Source organism: Canis lupus, chromosome 4, assembly GCF_003254725.2.
Source record: "Canis lupus dingo isolate Sandy chromosome 4, ASM325472v2, whole genome shotgun sequence".
In the NCBI taxonomy this organism is placed as follows: Eukaryota; Metazoa; Chordata; class Mammalia; order Carnivora; family Canidae; genus Canis; species Canis lupus.
The window spans coordinates 67,492,667-67,505,795 of record NC_064246.1 but is presented as its reverse complement, the minus strand read 5'-3'; the positions used below and the strand labels follow the sequence as shown (position 1 = coordinate 67,505,795).

Sequence of the window (13,129 nt, the reverse complement as noted above, 5' to 3'; positions counted from 1 at the left end):
TCTCTCTCTGTCTCTCATGAATGAATGAATGAATGAATGAATCTTAAAAAAAAAAAAAGAGAGAGAGAGAATGAGCCAATTGTCTTTCTCAGGGAACTGGGCCAGCCCATTTATATAAAACAGTCCAAGGAAGCCCAGGTGGCTCAGCGATTTAGTGCCTGCCTTCAGCCCAGAGAGTAATCCTGGAGTCCCAGGATCGAGTCTTACATCAGGCTCCCTGCATGGAGCCTGCTTCTCCCTCTGCCTGTGTCTCTTCCTCTCTCTCTCTCTGTCTCTTTCTCTCTCTTTGTCTCTCATGAATAAATAAAATCTTCAAAAAAAAAAAAAAAAAAACAGTCCAGTGTGCCAGGATCCTTGGACGAAATACACTGTCCCAGCAAGTGCAGGTGTTAAGCTGAGGCCTGGCCTGTAAACAGGTATTCAGTGATTGTTGGTTGAATAAGAGAACGCGTGAATGACTGAATGGTGAATGTAGCCATAAATCCTAAAACAAAAAACTTTGATGTGCTCACTACAAAAGACGGTGTTTTATTGCATTTGAAACTTTGAACCTTAAAAATGAAATTACGTAAGAGAGTACATCATCATCAGTGAGGATTAACTGGCCTCAACAAAATTACAAGATGGGAGGGCAGCCCGGCTGGCTCAGCAGTTTAGCGCCGCCTTCAGTCCAGGGTGTGGTCCTGGGGACCCGGGATCGAGTCCCACGTCAGGCTCCCTGCATGGATTCTACTTCTCCCTCTGCCTGTGTCTCTGCCTGTGTGTGTGTGTGTGTGTGTGTGTGTGTGTGTGTGTGTCTATGCATAAATGAATAAAATATTTTTTAAAAATTACAAGATGGGGAAAATAAAGTCTCATTTGTTAGTTGGTTTCTTCTGGCAGTAGAAGGCTTCCCTGAGACTTCAGGAGGTTCATATTTTTCAATGACAGAGATTTGATGTTGGCAAAGCACTGCCATACTTTTTAGGCTTGGATTAGAATGCACACTTACTTTTTCCTCCTGTTTCTGGCCAAGAACTCGCATATGAGAACCAGACGAGAGACCCCAGTGGTGAAAAACAAGCATAGTGTCTTCTGAGCTCAGAAGGGAAAAGACAGAAGTCCATGGTTCTTAAATTCTGCTACCCTTTAAAATCACTGGGAGCTTTTAAAACTCCAATGCCCAGAAAATTAAGTGCTGATTCCATAAATTACCAATTAAAATAGAATCTCAAAGGATGGAACTCAGGCATCAGTATCTCTTTAGATTCCATGGTTGAGGGGATCCCTGGGTGGTTCAGTGGTGTAGTGGAGTGCCAGGATCAAGTCCCAGGATCAAGTCCCTCATCAGGCTCCCTGCATGGAGCCTGCTTCTCCCTCTGCCTATGTCTCTGACTCTCTTTCTCTCTGTGTCTCGAATGGATGGATGGATGGATGGATGGATGGATGGATGGATGGATAAATAAATAAATTCATCCATCCATCCCTTCATTCCATGGGTGATTCCAGCATGTGACACATCCACTCTGCCTATAGACCCCCCACCTGGATGGCTCAGCTCAGGTCATGATCTCATGGATCATGAGATAGAGCCATACATCTGGCTCCATGCTCAGTGGGGAGTCTGCTTGGATTCTCTTACTCTGCCCCTTCCCCCTATTTTAGTGTATGCTTGCTTACTCTCTATCTCTCTAATGAATAATAAATCTTTTTTAAAAAATACTTTAAAAAAAGGACCTGACAACCCCATTCACAAATGCTTTATTTAGCTAAGTTTCATCCAGAATATTTTCATAGGACCAAGGGATTCTTCAGTAGTGCCTTTTGTTCAGTGAGTTATAATCCCCATTTTTGTGACAATGACATGAAAGTTAAAATTAATGAAAAGTGTCCAATAGAAGATTAGAAAAAATAAAAAATTACATGTAGTAAATTTTGGTGGTAAGTATAACTTCTTGCTTTATAACTTTTTGCTTCTTGCTTTGTAAAAATACTCAGTATTTCTTCCTGAGATAAAATTCACATGAAAAATTTCCATTTTAATCATTTAAAAGTTGTTTTTAGTGTATTCTCGATGTTAGGTAACCATCACTCCTACCAGTACCATTTCTATCACTTCAGTGTAAAACCCTGTGGCTGTTAGAAGTCACTTCCAATTTCCCTTCTCTTCATTTCCTGGAAAACTACTAATCTGCTTTCTGTCTTATGAATTCACCTGTTCTGGACATTTTCTATAAATGGAATAATATAAAATGTGCCCCTTTGTGACTGGCTTCATTCATGTAATAAAATATTTTCAAGACTCATCCATGTCTTAGCTTGTATCAGTCCTTTATTCCTTTTTTATGGCTAAATAGTATTCTGTTTATAGCACATTTTATCTGCTCATCAGTTCACAGCCATGTGGGTTGTTTCTACTTTTTTATTTTATGAATAATGCTCCCATGAACATATTTGTACAAGTTTTTGTGTGAACATATGTTTTCAGTTCTTTTGGCTCTATACCTAGGAGTAGAATTGCTGGATCATGTGCTAACTCTGCGTTTAACATTTTGAGGAACCGCTAAATTGTTTCTCTTACAGTGGCTGTGCCATTCTACATTCCTTCCAGGGGCCCTAATTAATCCAATTAATCCTCTTGCTTTATATTTTAGTTATTTGATTATATTCTATTTATACATAATTATTTGATATGTTATCCAGGATGTCCCCTCCTTTAACAAAATAAATTTTACTGAATGTGGTGCTAATTGTTTCTTAGACATCTCAAAAGCATGCTATATAGAATAATAAATTTTTTTAAATAATGAAACCATGGCAATTCTATTTCCTAGGTTAGTTCTGTAGGGTAGTAAGTATATCTTTGAAGTGACGCTCCTGTTTCCACCTTCCAGCAGACTACACTATTGGAACTTGAGGCTGCTATAGCTGCATTGGCACATCTTCCTTTCTAGCCAGAGAAAAAAAACACCAAGGAAAATAGTCCCCTTGTCATTACACCTGAGAAACCCTCTTGGTTTTAAGAGAATTGATGGGTAAAAAGCCTGAAATCTAGTGAGGAGAGAAAAAATTTTTTTTGAGAACATTTTAAATCAGCTAGGGAAGTATATGGTCTCTCTGGTCAGGACAATTAAATGAAATAATGTGAAAACACTAAGTAAGCTAAACGCACCAGAATCATGCTATGGAGGAGGAAGGAAAGAGGAGAAAGATCATTGATTAATGCTCCTGAATGTTGAAAACAAGGATTAACTATGTTCAATCACAAGTATTTAAGAAGGAAAGTAATTTCTTATAAGGAAAGTATTCCATGAAAACTAAATTTAAGCCCCATAAAGCAAATTTTGGTAAAAAGATAAATGCTTAAATGCTAGTTGTAGTACATGCGTGCTCTCTGCTTCCTGCCATTGCTGTCCACATGAGCTATCTTTATAGGCTGTGTGCAGTTAAATTTTCTGCCAGGCCACATGTGCTATAAACACTTCAGGATACTAACTGCAAAGTTCAGTTGACTTGACATTCATTACTGGCCATGTTCACCAAGCCTTTATTTTAGTAAACCCTACCATTTTTTAAGTGCACCAGAAATCCATTTTTAAAAGCATGCTAGAGTTTAAAATAGAAAGAAGGAAATGAACGTTTCGGAAAAGAGCTTGAGGGGCACCTGGGTGGCTCAGTTGGTTAAGCGTCTGTCTTTGGCATGAGTCATGATCCCAGGGTCCTGGGATCAAGCCCCATGTTGGGCTCTTTGCTCAGCGGAGAGCCTGTTTCTCCCTCTCCCTCTGCCCACTGCTCCCCCTGCTTGTGCTCTTTCTCTCTGTCAAATAAATAAATAAAATCTAAAAAAAAAAAAAAAGAAGAAAGAAGAAGAAGAAAAGAAGAAGAAGAAGAAGAAGAAGAAGAAGAAGAAGAAGAAGAAGAAGAAGAAGAAGAAGAGGAGGAGGAGGAGGAGGAGGAGGAGGAGGAAGAAGAAGAGAAAAGAAAAGAAGGAAGGAAGGAAAGAAGGAAGAAGAGAGCTTGAGAACTCTTGTTCTCAACTCTAAACCAAGAAATACCTAAGCAGATTCTATAGCTATGCCTTCCTCAGTTCCTCAGAGACCATAAAGGAAGGCAAGTATGAAGGTTAATTCCTTATATTCAGTGTTACCCAATATGAAATCCTTAATTAAATTTTTTGCCAAGTTCTACCATTAATTTAAGACCTTTCTTGCCAGTAGCCTATACAAACTCACAATCTGTGGTTTCATAATTTCTTGGCAATTCCATAGGTTAAAAAAAATCTGATCAGTCTTTTTTTTTTTTAGTCTTTTTATTTTTAATATGATCTTTGACATTAGATTATCTCTAAGGTAGTTCAGTTACTCTTAACAATAGTGATCAACCAAGAAGTTTACAAATTTCTTTTACCATATTTTGACACACCAGCACCCATCAAGGACATGACCTTCAGTAAAAGGAGGTGGGTATAAGGTTCCCTTAGTTGGAGGAACTGCTGACTTCCTGAAACTCTTCAGATAGAAGAGCACTCTGGAAATGATGAGTACTTTTTTGAAGGATGTGTGGCCTCAAGGCAGAGCTTCAAAAGAGAGGACCCTCGAAAGTTCAGGGAGAGTTTTAGTCCTCTCCATCTAAGTATTTACAAACATTGTGCAAAATTCAGTACCCCTTGGTACAGAAACTCATCCCCAGGAAGCCCCAGCAAATATTTAGGCTGGATTTCCTTCACAAATAAATGACACATAAAATGTTTAAAATACGACTCAACCACCCATCCCATTCCATTCAGGATGGCTTTGACATGGAGAGTTGGAATTGTTGGATCGACTTGTTGTGATGGAACCAGAACTCTCCCAATTCCAGTTCAGTGCTTTTCCACTTTAATGAGCTTTTTCTCAAAAGATCATTACCAAGAAGCTGATAACGCTTGTGCAGTGATTCCAGAGTACCGAGGTCACTAGGGAAAAACATCAAGTAGCATTCTTAATATTCCAGAGATCCTCTTTGGCCAACCCCACAGTGTCTGCCTGAGGTACTGATAATTTTCCTCCCAGCATGAGGAATTTTAATTGCTTTCAGGAACACACAAAGACTTTGCTTGGATTTTTTTTTCATTTTAATACTAATATGTAATAAAATAGCAACATCCTCCAAGTATCTACAACTGAGACTTCAGTAGTTCTGACCATCTAGAGGGCCACAGAAATCACCTCTTAACAGCGAGGGAAATAGCTGTCCTTGTATGACCACATATACTTCAGATGTTTCAACTAGCACTACTGGACTTATAATTACATGTAAAATGCAGGATGAATTTCAGGTTCAGCAATATGTTCATCATTTGCTGTTCTTGGGTAACAACAGTTAACAAATCATAAATTGACAACCACAGCTGGCTGCAAGGATGGAAATAATAACAGCAAACATTTATATGATTACTCTTATAATCATAGCAGATTATGATTAATCTGCTTAGCAGAGCTCAGATTCACCAAAAAGGAATTTGGTGACCAAAAGTCATTTAGTCCAATGTATATCTTGCTTTTCTCTCATTATGGTATTTCCTCTTTCATTTTTCATGCACATATAACCACATATTCTGATTTGGTCTTATCACTTCTTTCATCTTTTATGATTAAAATCATGCTTAAAGTTTACTTATTCTATAAAATTGCTTTCTTTATCTTTACAATTTTTTGTTCTTAGTGATATTAAGGACTGCTGTTTTGTTGTCCAACTGCTGCCCAACTCAAAAGGAAGTTCTCAACCAATTGTGTTTGGTTACCCTTTGGTCAGTGGGGAAGCTTTTCCCTTCAAGCTCCTGCCCCCACAGGAGTTATCCAAGTCCTCAGGCTCCATGCAGGGATGATGACCAGTGCCCAGGACAGCAGATGGTCCACATGACATGGTGCAGTGAAGGCTCCACATTTCAGGGCAGGTGGCTCCTGAGTGCCTACCCCACCATAACCCAGAGCTCTCTGAAGAAAGTTGTCCTTTCCTGCCAATCCTCCCCTCCCATTTCAATTATTCCTCTTCTTCCCTCTCCCCTAACACGCAACACCAAGCAGACATTGGGAATTGGTTTGTGACTTCCTTTGTTTTTATATCTGCTTTGTCAAGAATAGAGGATGGAAAAGCCTGTCTGATGAGGGAGGGTAAGAACATAAGATTACTTCAGTGTATAACAGCTGCTTGATGTCCTCCCTCTGAGTACTATCTGGAAGATTATCCTCTTCCAAGGAGAGAGCTACTGGGCAGTGAAGAAGGCAGCCAACTTTGGCCAGCTCTGCCAGTCTGACTGGCAAAATCAGCTACAGTCACTGTCAATGGTGACCTGTTGCAACCAGTAGTGCCTCTAGCTCTCTCTCACACTGTCCCTCTATCATTGTAGTTTGTACACACTGCCATTCGATCAACATTTAAAGACTTGAAGAGAGTTTTACTCTCTTCAAGCTTTCTAAATAATAATTTCAGTAGGAATACCAGTCTAACTTCTTAATTAATTCCCATTACCAGTTTATAGTCCATCAGAAGTTTAGGCAGGATTAGCTTTTAGACATGCACCATATTTGTATATATTTAAAATACCTCTTTGTTCTCCAGTACTCATGATGAAGCATTATTTTACTCTTCTGAGATGATAATATTCATATCTTTCCCACACCCTCTCAAACTAGACTCGTGGGAGTTTACACATGTCACTTTTTTTTAAGCTCTACACCCAACATGCGACTTGAACTCATGACCCCAAGATCAAGAGTTGCATGCTCTACTGACTGGGTCAGCCAAGCACCCAAACCAAGTGTCACTCTTGATACAAAGCTCTCCTAGAACTGATCAGAGAAACTAATAAGGTGGAAAGCCAACCTTTCAGTGCTTACTTATAACTATTTCTCTACATTATTGGCTCTCAACCTGTGCCACACATTGCAAGCACTGAGGCTTTTAAAAATCACGAAACCCAGCCTGAACCCCAGAGAAATTGACTCAAGTCTCTGGGAGTAGGCCAAGGCATCAGTATTTTTTAAAGCTCTCCTGTTGATTTCAATGTGCAAGTACAATTAGGAAATGCTCTTAGTGGCTTGCCAGCTTACTGATTTCTGAGAACTGAATTAAGAGCGCATCCGAGCTTTCATTTTTCCCTTCTGGGAATTTTTTGAGAAGCAAGAAAAAAATTGTCTAACAAAAAAAGCTACTATTTTTTGCTAGTTCTGAGTTTAGGCTTGAAATCACACAGACCTGTATTTTTAATCCCATCTCTGCTACCTACAGCAGTATAAACACAGGCAACTTCTCTAAACTCCAGCTTTCCACCCATTTCTAAGTGTATATAATGCCCACCTTCTGGAATTATTGTCAGTATTAAAGGAGACAATACATGTAAAGTATTGAAGATGATATAATATGGAAGGTGGTGTATGTAACATGGTAATAATAACTAAAAGAAATATGGTGTTGTGAGTCAAAATCCTCATTTTCAAAGTGAAGACTCTAAAGAGAAAATAAGGATTTGTTGTCAAGATTTTGAATGCTGATCAGAGTTAATACTAACATTTTTTTCAGAATGTGGGACCCACTTGAATTAGAACATTCGTTTCTCCTAGTGAGAATTAATTTAGGGCCAAAGGCAGACTGTCTTGTCAAGTGAAACATTCTTTTCAGAGATGCTGTAAATGGATATTGAACAATACTCTCTCTAGAGGTAGGCTAAAAATCATGAAAGACTAGGAATTATTACTAGTTCAAAAATTATTGTTTGTGGCTCAAAGAGGACCTAAGAAAGCCATTTGTTGTCTTTCTAATGAAGTATAAAACAAGCTTCTAAGGGCACCTGGGTGGCTCAGTGGTTGAGCGTCTGCCTTTGGTCATGTTTCTGGGGTCCTAGGATCGGGATCCCACATCTTCTCCATCTGCCTGTGTCTCTGCCTCTCTCTGTGTGTCTCTCATGAATAAATAAATAAAATCCTAAAAAAATAAAAAAGATTTTCAGATATAATCAGATAGATGCTCATTTTAAGGTTGAGCCAGTACCTCTCAGACTTGGGAAACCTCAGTAGGACACTGAGGAGCTGAACTTTAGGAATGCCAGCTATTTTTAGCCATAGCGGTAACAGCTAAAGCAGGAGGTGATTGAGAGGGAGTTAAGCAGCCAGCTACACTACAGTTCATCTTGCCTCCAACAGAGAATTTCCGTACTTTCCATTCACTGTGATGTGTTCCATTTGCTAAGAAAAGTGTTTTACGCCATCGAACACTGCTTTCAAGTTACGGTATATTGGATTCATTTATTCTGTCTAAACAGCATTCAGTTAATGTTGTACCCTACCCTTCCTCTAAATTAACCCATCCTCTGGGACCTCTGCTTCACATTTTCTAAGAAGGCTGCTGCGATCAAAATGTCAACAAGGGCTGTGGTCTCACCTGAAGGCTGGACTGTGGAAGGATCAACTTCCATAGTTGTTGACAAGATTCAGGTTTTCGAGGGTTAGACTGAGGGCCTCATTTTCTTGCTAGTTATTGGTTAAGGGCCACTCTCAGTCCTTTGTCATGTGGTTCTCGCCAACACAGAAGTTTACTTCATTGAAACCAACAAGAATGAGAATCTGCTAGCAAGACGGAAGTCTCAGTCTTTGTAGCCGAACCCCAGATATGACATCCCCTCAATGCTGCCATATTTTGTAGATTAGATTAGCAAATTATCCAAGGAGATTAAATACAAAATCTTGTAAATAACAGGAAACAGGGATCATTGGGGCCATCTGAGAATCTGTCTGCTACGACGCCTAACAGCATATACCCAGACATGAAAGATAAAAAGAAGGAAGGAGAATTGAGTGCAAGGAAAAAGAAAGAAAGGAGGAAGGTAGGGAAAGGAGGGTGGGCAGTAAAAAATACATTCAAAAAAAGACGAAAATAGCTTTGCTGCACTATGTCTATATCAGAGTTCCTGTGTGGGCACATGCTTCATCACATTAGCACCACAACCATGAATTTCCTAATATTTAGAATGAGAAGATAATATGGGGCTTTCTATACATCTGGAGCTAAAAGGAAGCAGAATAAACAAGAGTACTAAGTTTAAGCAAGAAAAATGTGTTTCAAATTAATTTTTTAAAGTTTTTTTCTCTCCAGCTAGCAAAAAAAATGTTTTCCTTTTCTGTTTCAAGTTTTTAGGTGGGGTTTACTATTCTTGCTATCATTTGGTAGGCTTGTTGCACAGGGAATAGAAAAATCTGAATGGTGTTTGCTTTTGGTGTTCTCTGGTTGTTTTAGCTTAAATGTCAAATTATGTTTCAGTTGTGTACATTATTATTAATGGTGATATACGTCATTTATCATTACAAGTGAAGTTGTATAATAGCTTGAACCTCATCTCTTCCATCTCTTCTCCTCTCTTTGAGGAGACCGAGGCCCAAATGGCTTGGGAAGATCTTGAACACCAATCTCTGGATTTGTAATCCAGCGCATTTCCTCTTCTTAACCATCTATGCAGGGTAGTCAGAATCTGCAATACTCTCCTCAAACCTGCAAGCATTAAAAATAGTTGTGGCTTAAATATGTTTTATTAATTGCTTATTTTCTGGAAGGCTCTGAAAACAACCTTTTCAGTGCTTCAGCTAATAGAAAAAGGAACTTTTCCAGGTACTCTACTGTAAACTAGGTGCCTACCTAGCAAAATACACACCTTTTCACTATATTCCTTTGTAGCAGATCATACAGGCCTCTATACTTCAGTGCTATCAGAGAGCTTCGTAAATGCTGACCACCTAGAGAGGGCTGCTTATCTACCATTGGTCCCAAGTAGATCCTATCCATGTCCCGAAACTCTTGCAAATCTCTTAGTTAATACAGTGAAAGGAATATTTCTTACAACAATATGACCACGGAGTTTTATTAAGAAAAACGTTCTGGGATGCCGGGGTGGCTCAGTGGTTGAGTGTCTGCCTTTAGCTCAGGGCATGATCCCGGTGTCCAGGATTGAGTCCTGCATCAGGCTCCTTGTGGGGAGCCTGCTTCTCCCTCTGCCTGTGTCTCTGCTTCTTTGTGTCTCTCATGAATGAATGAATGAATGAATGAATGAATAAATGAATGAATGAATAAATAAATTTTTTTAAAAAAAGAAAAAATATTTGTCACCCCCAACATGTGTTCTTAGGGCAAAGGACCTACCTGCAACTCAGAATTTCCTGAAGATTCATTTGCCTGTGCCCATACTATTCGGGGCAGCAAGTGATCTAAAATGAGAATACATTTCCCCATCTTGAGCTTCTTTGCCACATTCATATGGGTATTAGTGGAAGGAGGGTGAGGTCTCCATTTCCCAGCCCCTTATCTTCTTACCCTCTAATTTTTTCTACATGGGATTCCCTCCTTCCAGCCCCCACTGAAAGGGAAACTCCCCAAGGACCAGAATGTTAGCAGTTTTGTTTCCTGATCTACTCTTAGAAGAGGGCCTGGCATAAAGTAGATGTTTAGTAAGTGTCTGCTGAGTGGATGGCTGAATGAGGGATTTATTGAGAAGGTTTATAATATCCCATTCATTATGATTTTGCTGACAAAGGGAAAGAGAAGCATGTTTTGGTTCAGAACACCAGATACAAACCTGGAACTTGGAATCAGGAATTTTTATGGGTTTGGTTGCATGCTATTTATTTTTAAATTATGTTTCAAAGTATTTATAAAGATACTTTAAAATTAAGAGTCTCCCTATTGCCCAGGGATGAGAGCTTTAGATACCAGAACAAATATATTAAGTTTACATCTAATTGAAGACTAATCATATAAGGAGGGGGAAAAAGAAAAAAGAAACCTGACCATCTCCAAAATTACATGGAAGTCCGAGAACAATGAGAATCGGTATACAAAAATTGGTTTTGCCTCAGACTTATCTGCTATAGATTTCATAGATGAGAGGCATTTTGGCTAATATCCTAGCATGTAGGAGGCAATCACCACTTCCCAAATTAGAATTGACGCATAAGTATGCACAAGTTTTTTAATCATCATCTGCCTAATGGATGTACTGGCTGAATCTTTGAAAAGAATGCACAACTGATAAATTATTGAACACTACTTCTGAAACTAGTGATATGCCATATGTTGGCTAATTGAATTTAAATAATTTTTTTAAAGAATGCAAGCATAAGTGGCTTTTTGTAAAAAAAAAAAAAAAAATCTATAAAATGAAGAAAGGCTCCGTCGTGGATGCTGAGGTGCCATACCACATCCCTTTGTCCCTCCTGATGTCAGTGGATGCATCCGTGGCGTATGCAACATGCACATTGCGGGGTGCACTTCAGGGGGTGCTTATCCAGGCTCCTCTCAAGTCAGGCAAGATCTTCAGCCCATGTACAGGTGTGCCCTAGAGGTTCATGGGCATGAACACCTCCAGGGCAGCGGTCAAGCAGTGGATGGTGGGAGTTGGCAGATAAACACCCCAGCCTCCCCTCCCTCTCTAGGACACACTCTACCCTCTACAGCTTCTCAGAGGGGCCTGTGTGGAGTTGGGCCCTAGTCGGCCACATAGTAACCTGCCGTACAGCACACTTAGCTGTCCTCCCTCCCCCCACTCTCCCTTGCCCTCACTCCCGGTTTTTGGGGTCAACCTTCCAAATAAACCTTACATCCAGTTCTGGTTTCTTAAACAGGCCCTAAAAATAATGTTTGAAATAAAGACAAAACAGTTTTCCCCTGAATTCAAGAACTGACAGAGAAATAACTAACATACGATGAGCTTTGAAACTGTGACCTGGGAAAACAGTGTTTCTAAAAGAAACGGTTCTTCTTTACCACTGTAAATATGTGTTTTATTAGGACCATACATTACCCTCTTGATTTCATGCTTTGTCTTTCCTGTTTGTTCTGCAGATTCTTCTGAGAAGCCTAAGTTCACCAAGTGCCGTTCACCTGAACTAGAGACTTTTTCATGCCACTGGACAGATGGGGTTCGTCATGGTCTAAAGAACGCAGGATCCGTACAGCTGTTCTATATTAGAAGGTGCAGCCTTCATGCCTTTCTGACTTTTCCCTCCATGGATTTTCTGATGAAAGCATACTGAGTTGCATGCTGTGATGGACATGGGAATGGTTTATTTTGATGACTTAAATGTATGCATTTATTCAAAAAATATTTAAGTCCTTACTATGTGTTTGGTACTATTTAAGGCACTGGATGTAGAGCGCTGATTACAAAAAAGAGGAAGACCCTAACCTCATGGGTCTGTCTTTCCAACAGAGGGAGACAGACCATAAAAAATTAAAAATAAATAAATAAATGGCAGCGGGTAACATGGGGTATTAAGAAATGTAAAAACCAGAAAGAGGATAAAAAGTGTCCACACTGTGAATGAGTACATGGGTGTGCATGAGAGTGCCTGATGGTGAGTGTGTGAATATGGTGAGCATACGTGGGAAGGTGTGAAAGTATAGGTGCAAGTGTGAATATGCATGAGTGTGCGAAGTGTGTACATACACATATGAGTGCATGCATATGAGAACGTGTAAAAGTGGGTATGTGGATGCGCACAAGTATGTGAATGTGGAAATGTATGTGAGAGACTAAGTATGTGAAAGTGTGGATAAGTGTACATAAGTGTGTGTGTGTGTGTGTGTGTGTGTGTGTGTGTGTGTACACATAGGGAGCTTGGGTGATACTTTAGATGAGGAGTTCACAGTGGGCCTTGCTGACATGGTGTTTATAGCAGAGACAGAAGTGAAATGAGAGAGGGCCACGTGAATATCTAGAGGGAAACTGTTCAAGAGAGGAAGTTGCAAGTGTAAAGGCCCCTGAGGCTGATCTGTTTGAGGAAAGCAGGAGGCCCTCATGGATGGCACAAGGTAAAATGTACAGATATGATGTGAGAAGAGGTCAGAAAGTCAGCCAGAGCCAGACAGTGCCAAGCCTTGCTGGCCATGGCTGGGCTTTAAATTGGATTTTATCTGCGGTGGGCTTTTAGAAGACGTGTATATTTTAAAAGACTGAGCTTGGTGTCTATGTAGACAATAGACTATGTTCCTATTAAATTAGTTATACTCAGTAAGGAACTGTAATACTTCTCTATTCCATTTTGACTGGTCATCTTGTAAAATAACAGAGGAAGAGTGAAACAAAATTTCTCAATGTAATCACCATCCAAGTAGTTTATTTCTGACC

At 39.6% G+C, this 13,129-nt stretch overlaps 1 protein-coding gene across 7 annotated transcripts in view; it reads left to right on the top strand.

The window, feature by feature from the left end:
- Window positions 1-13,129, top strand: part of GHR (growth hormone receptor) — a 271,389-nt gene that overhangs the window by 228,235 nt on the left and 30,025 nt on the right. For all 7 annotated transcript variants that reach the window (XM_035714890.2, XM_035714897.2, XM_035714889.2 and 4 more), the window contains one exon: window positions 11,845-11,974. In XM_035714890.2, the coding sequence (XP_035570783.1) occupies window positions 11,845-11,974 (130 nt within the window). The remainder of the gene's footprint in view (window positions 1-11,844; window positions 11,975-13,129) is intronic.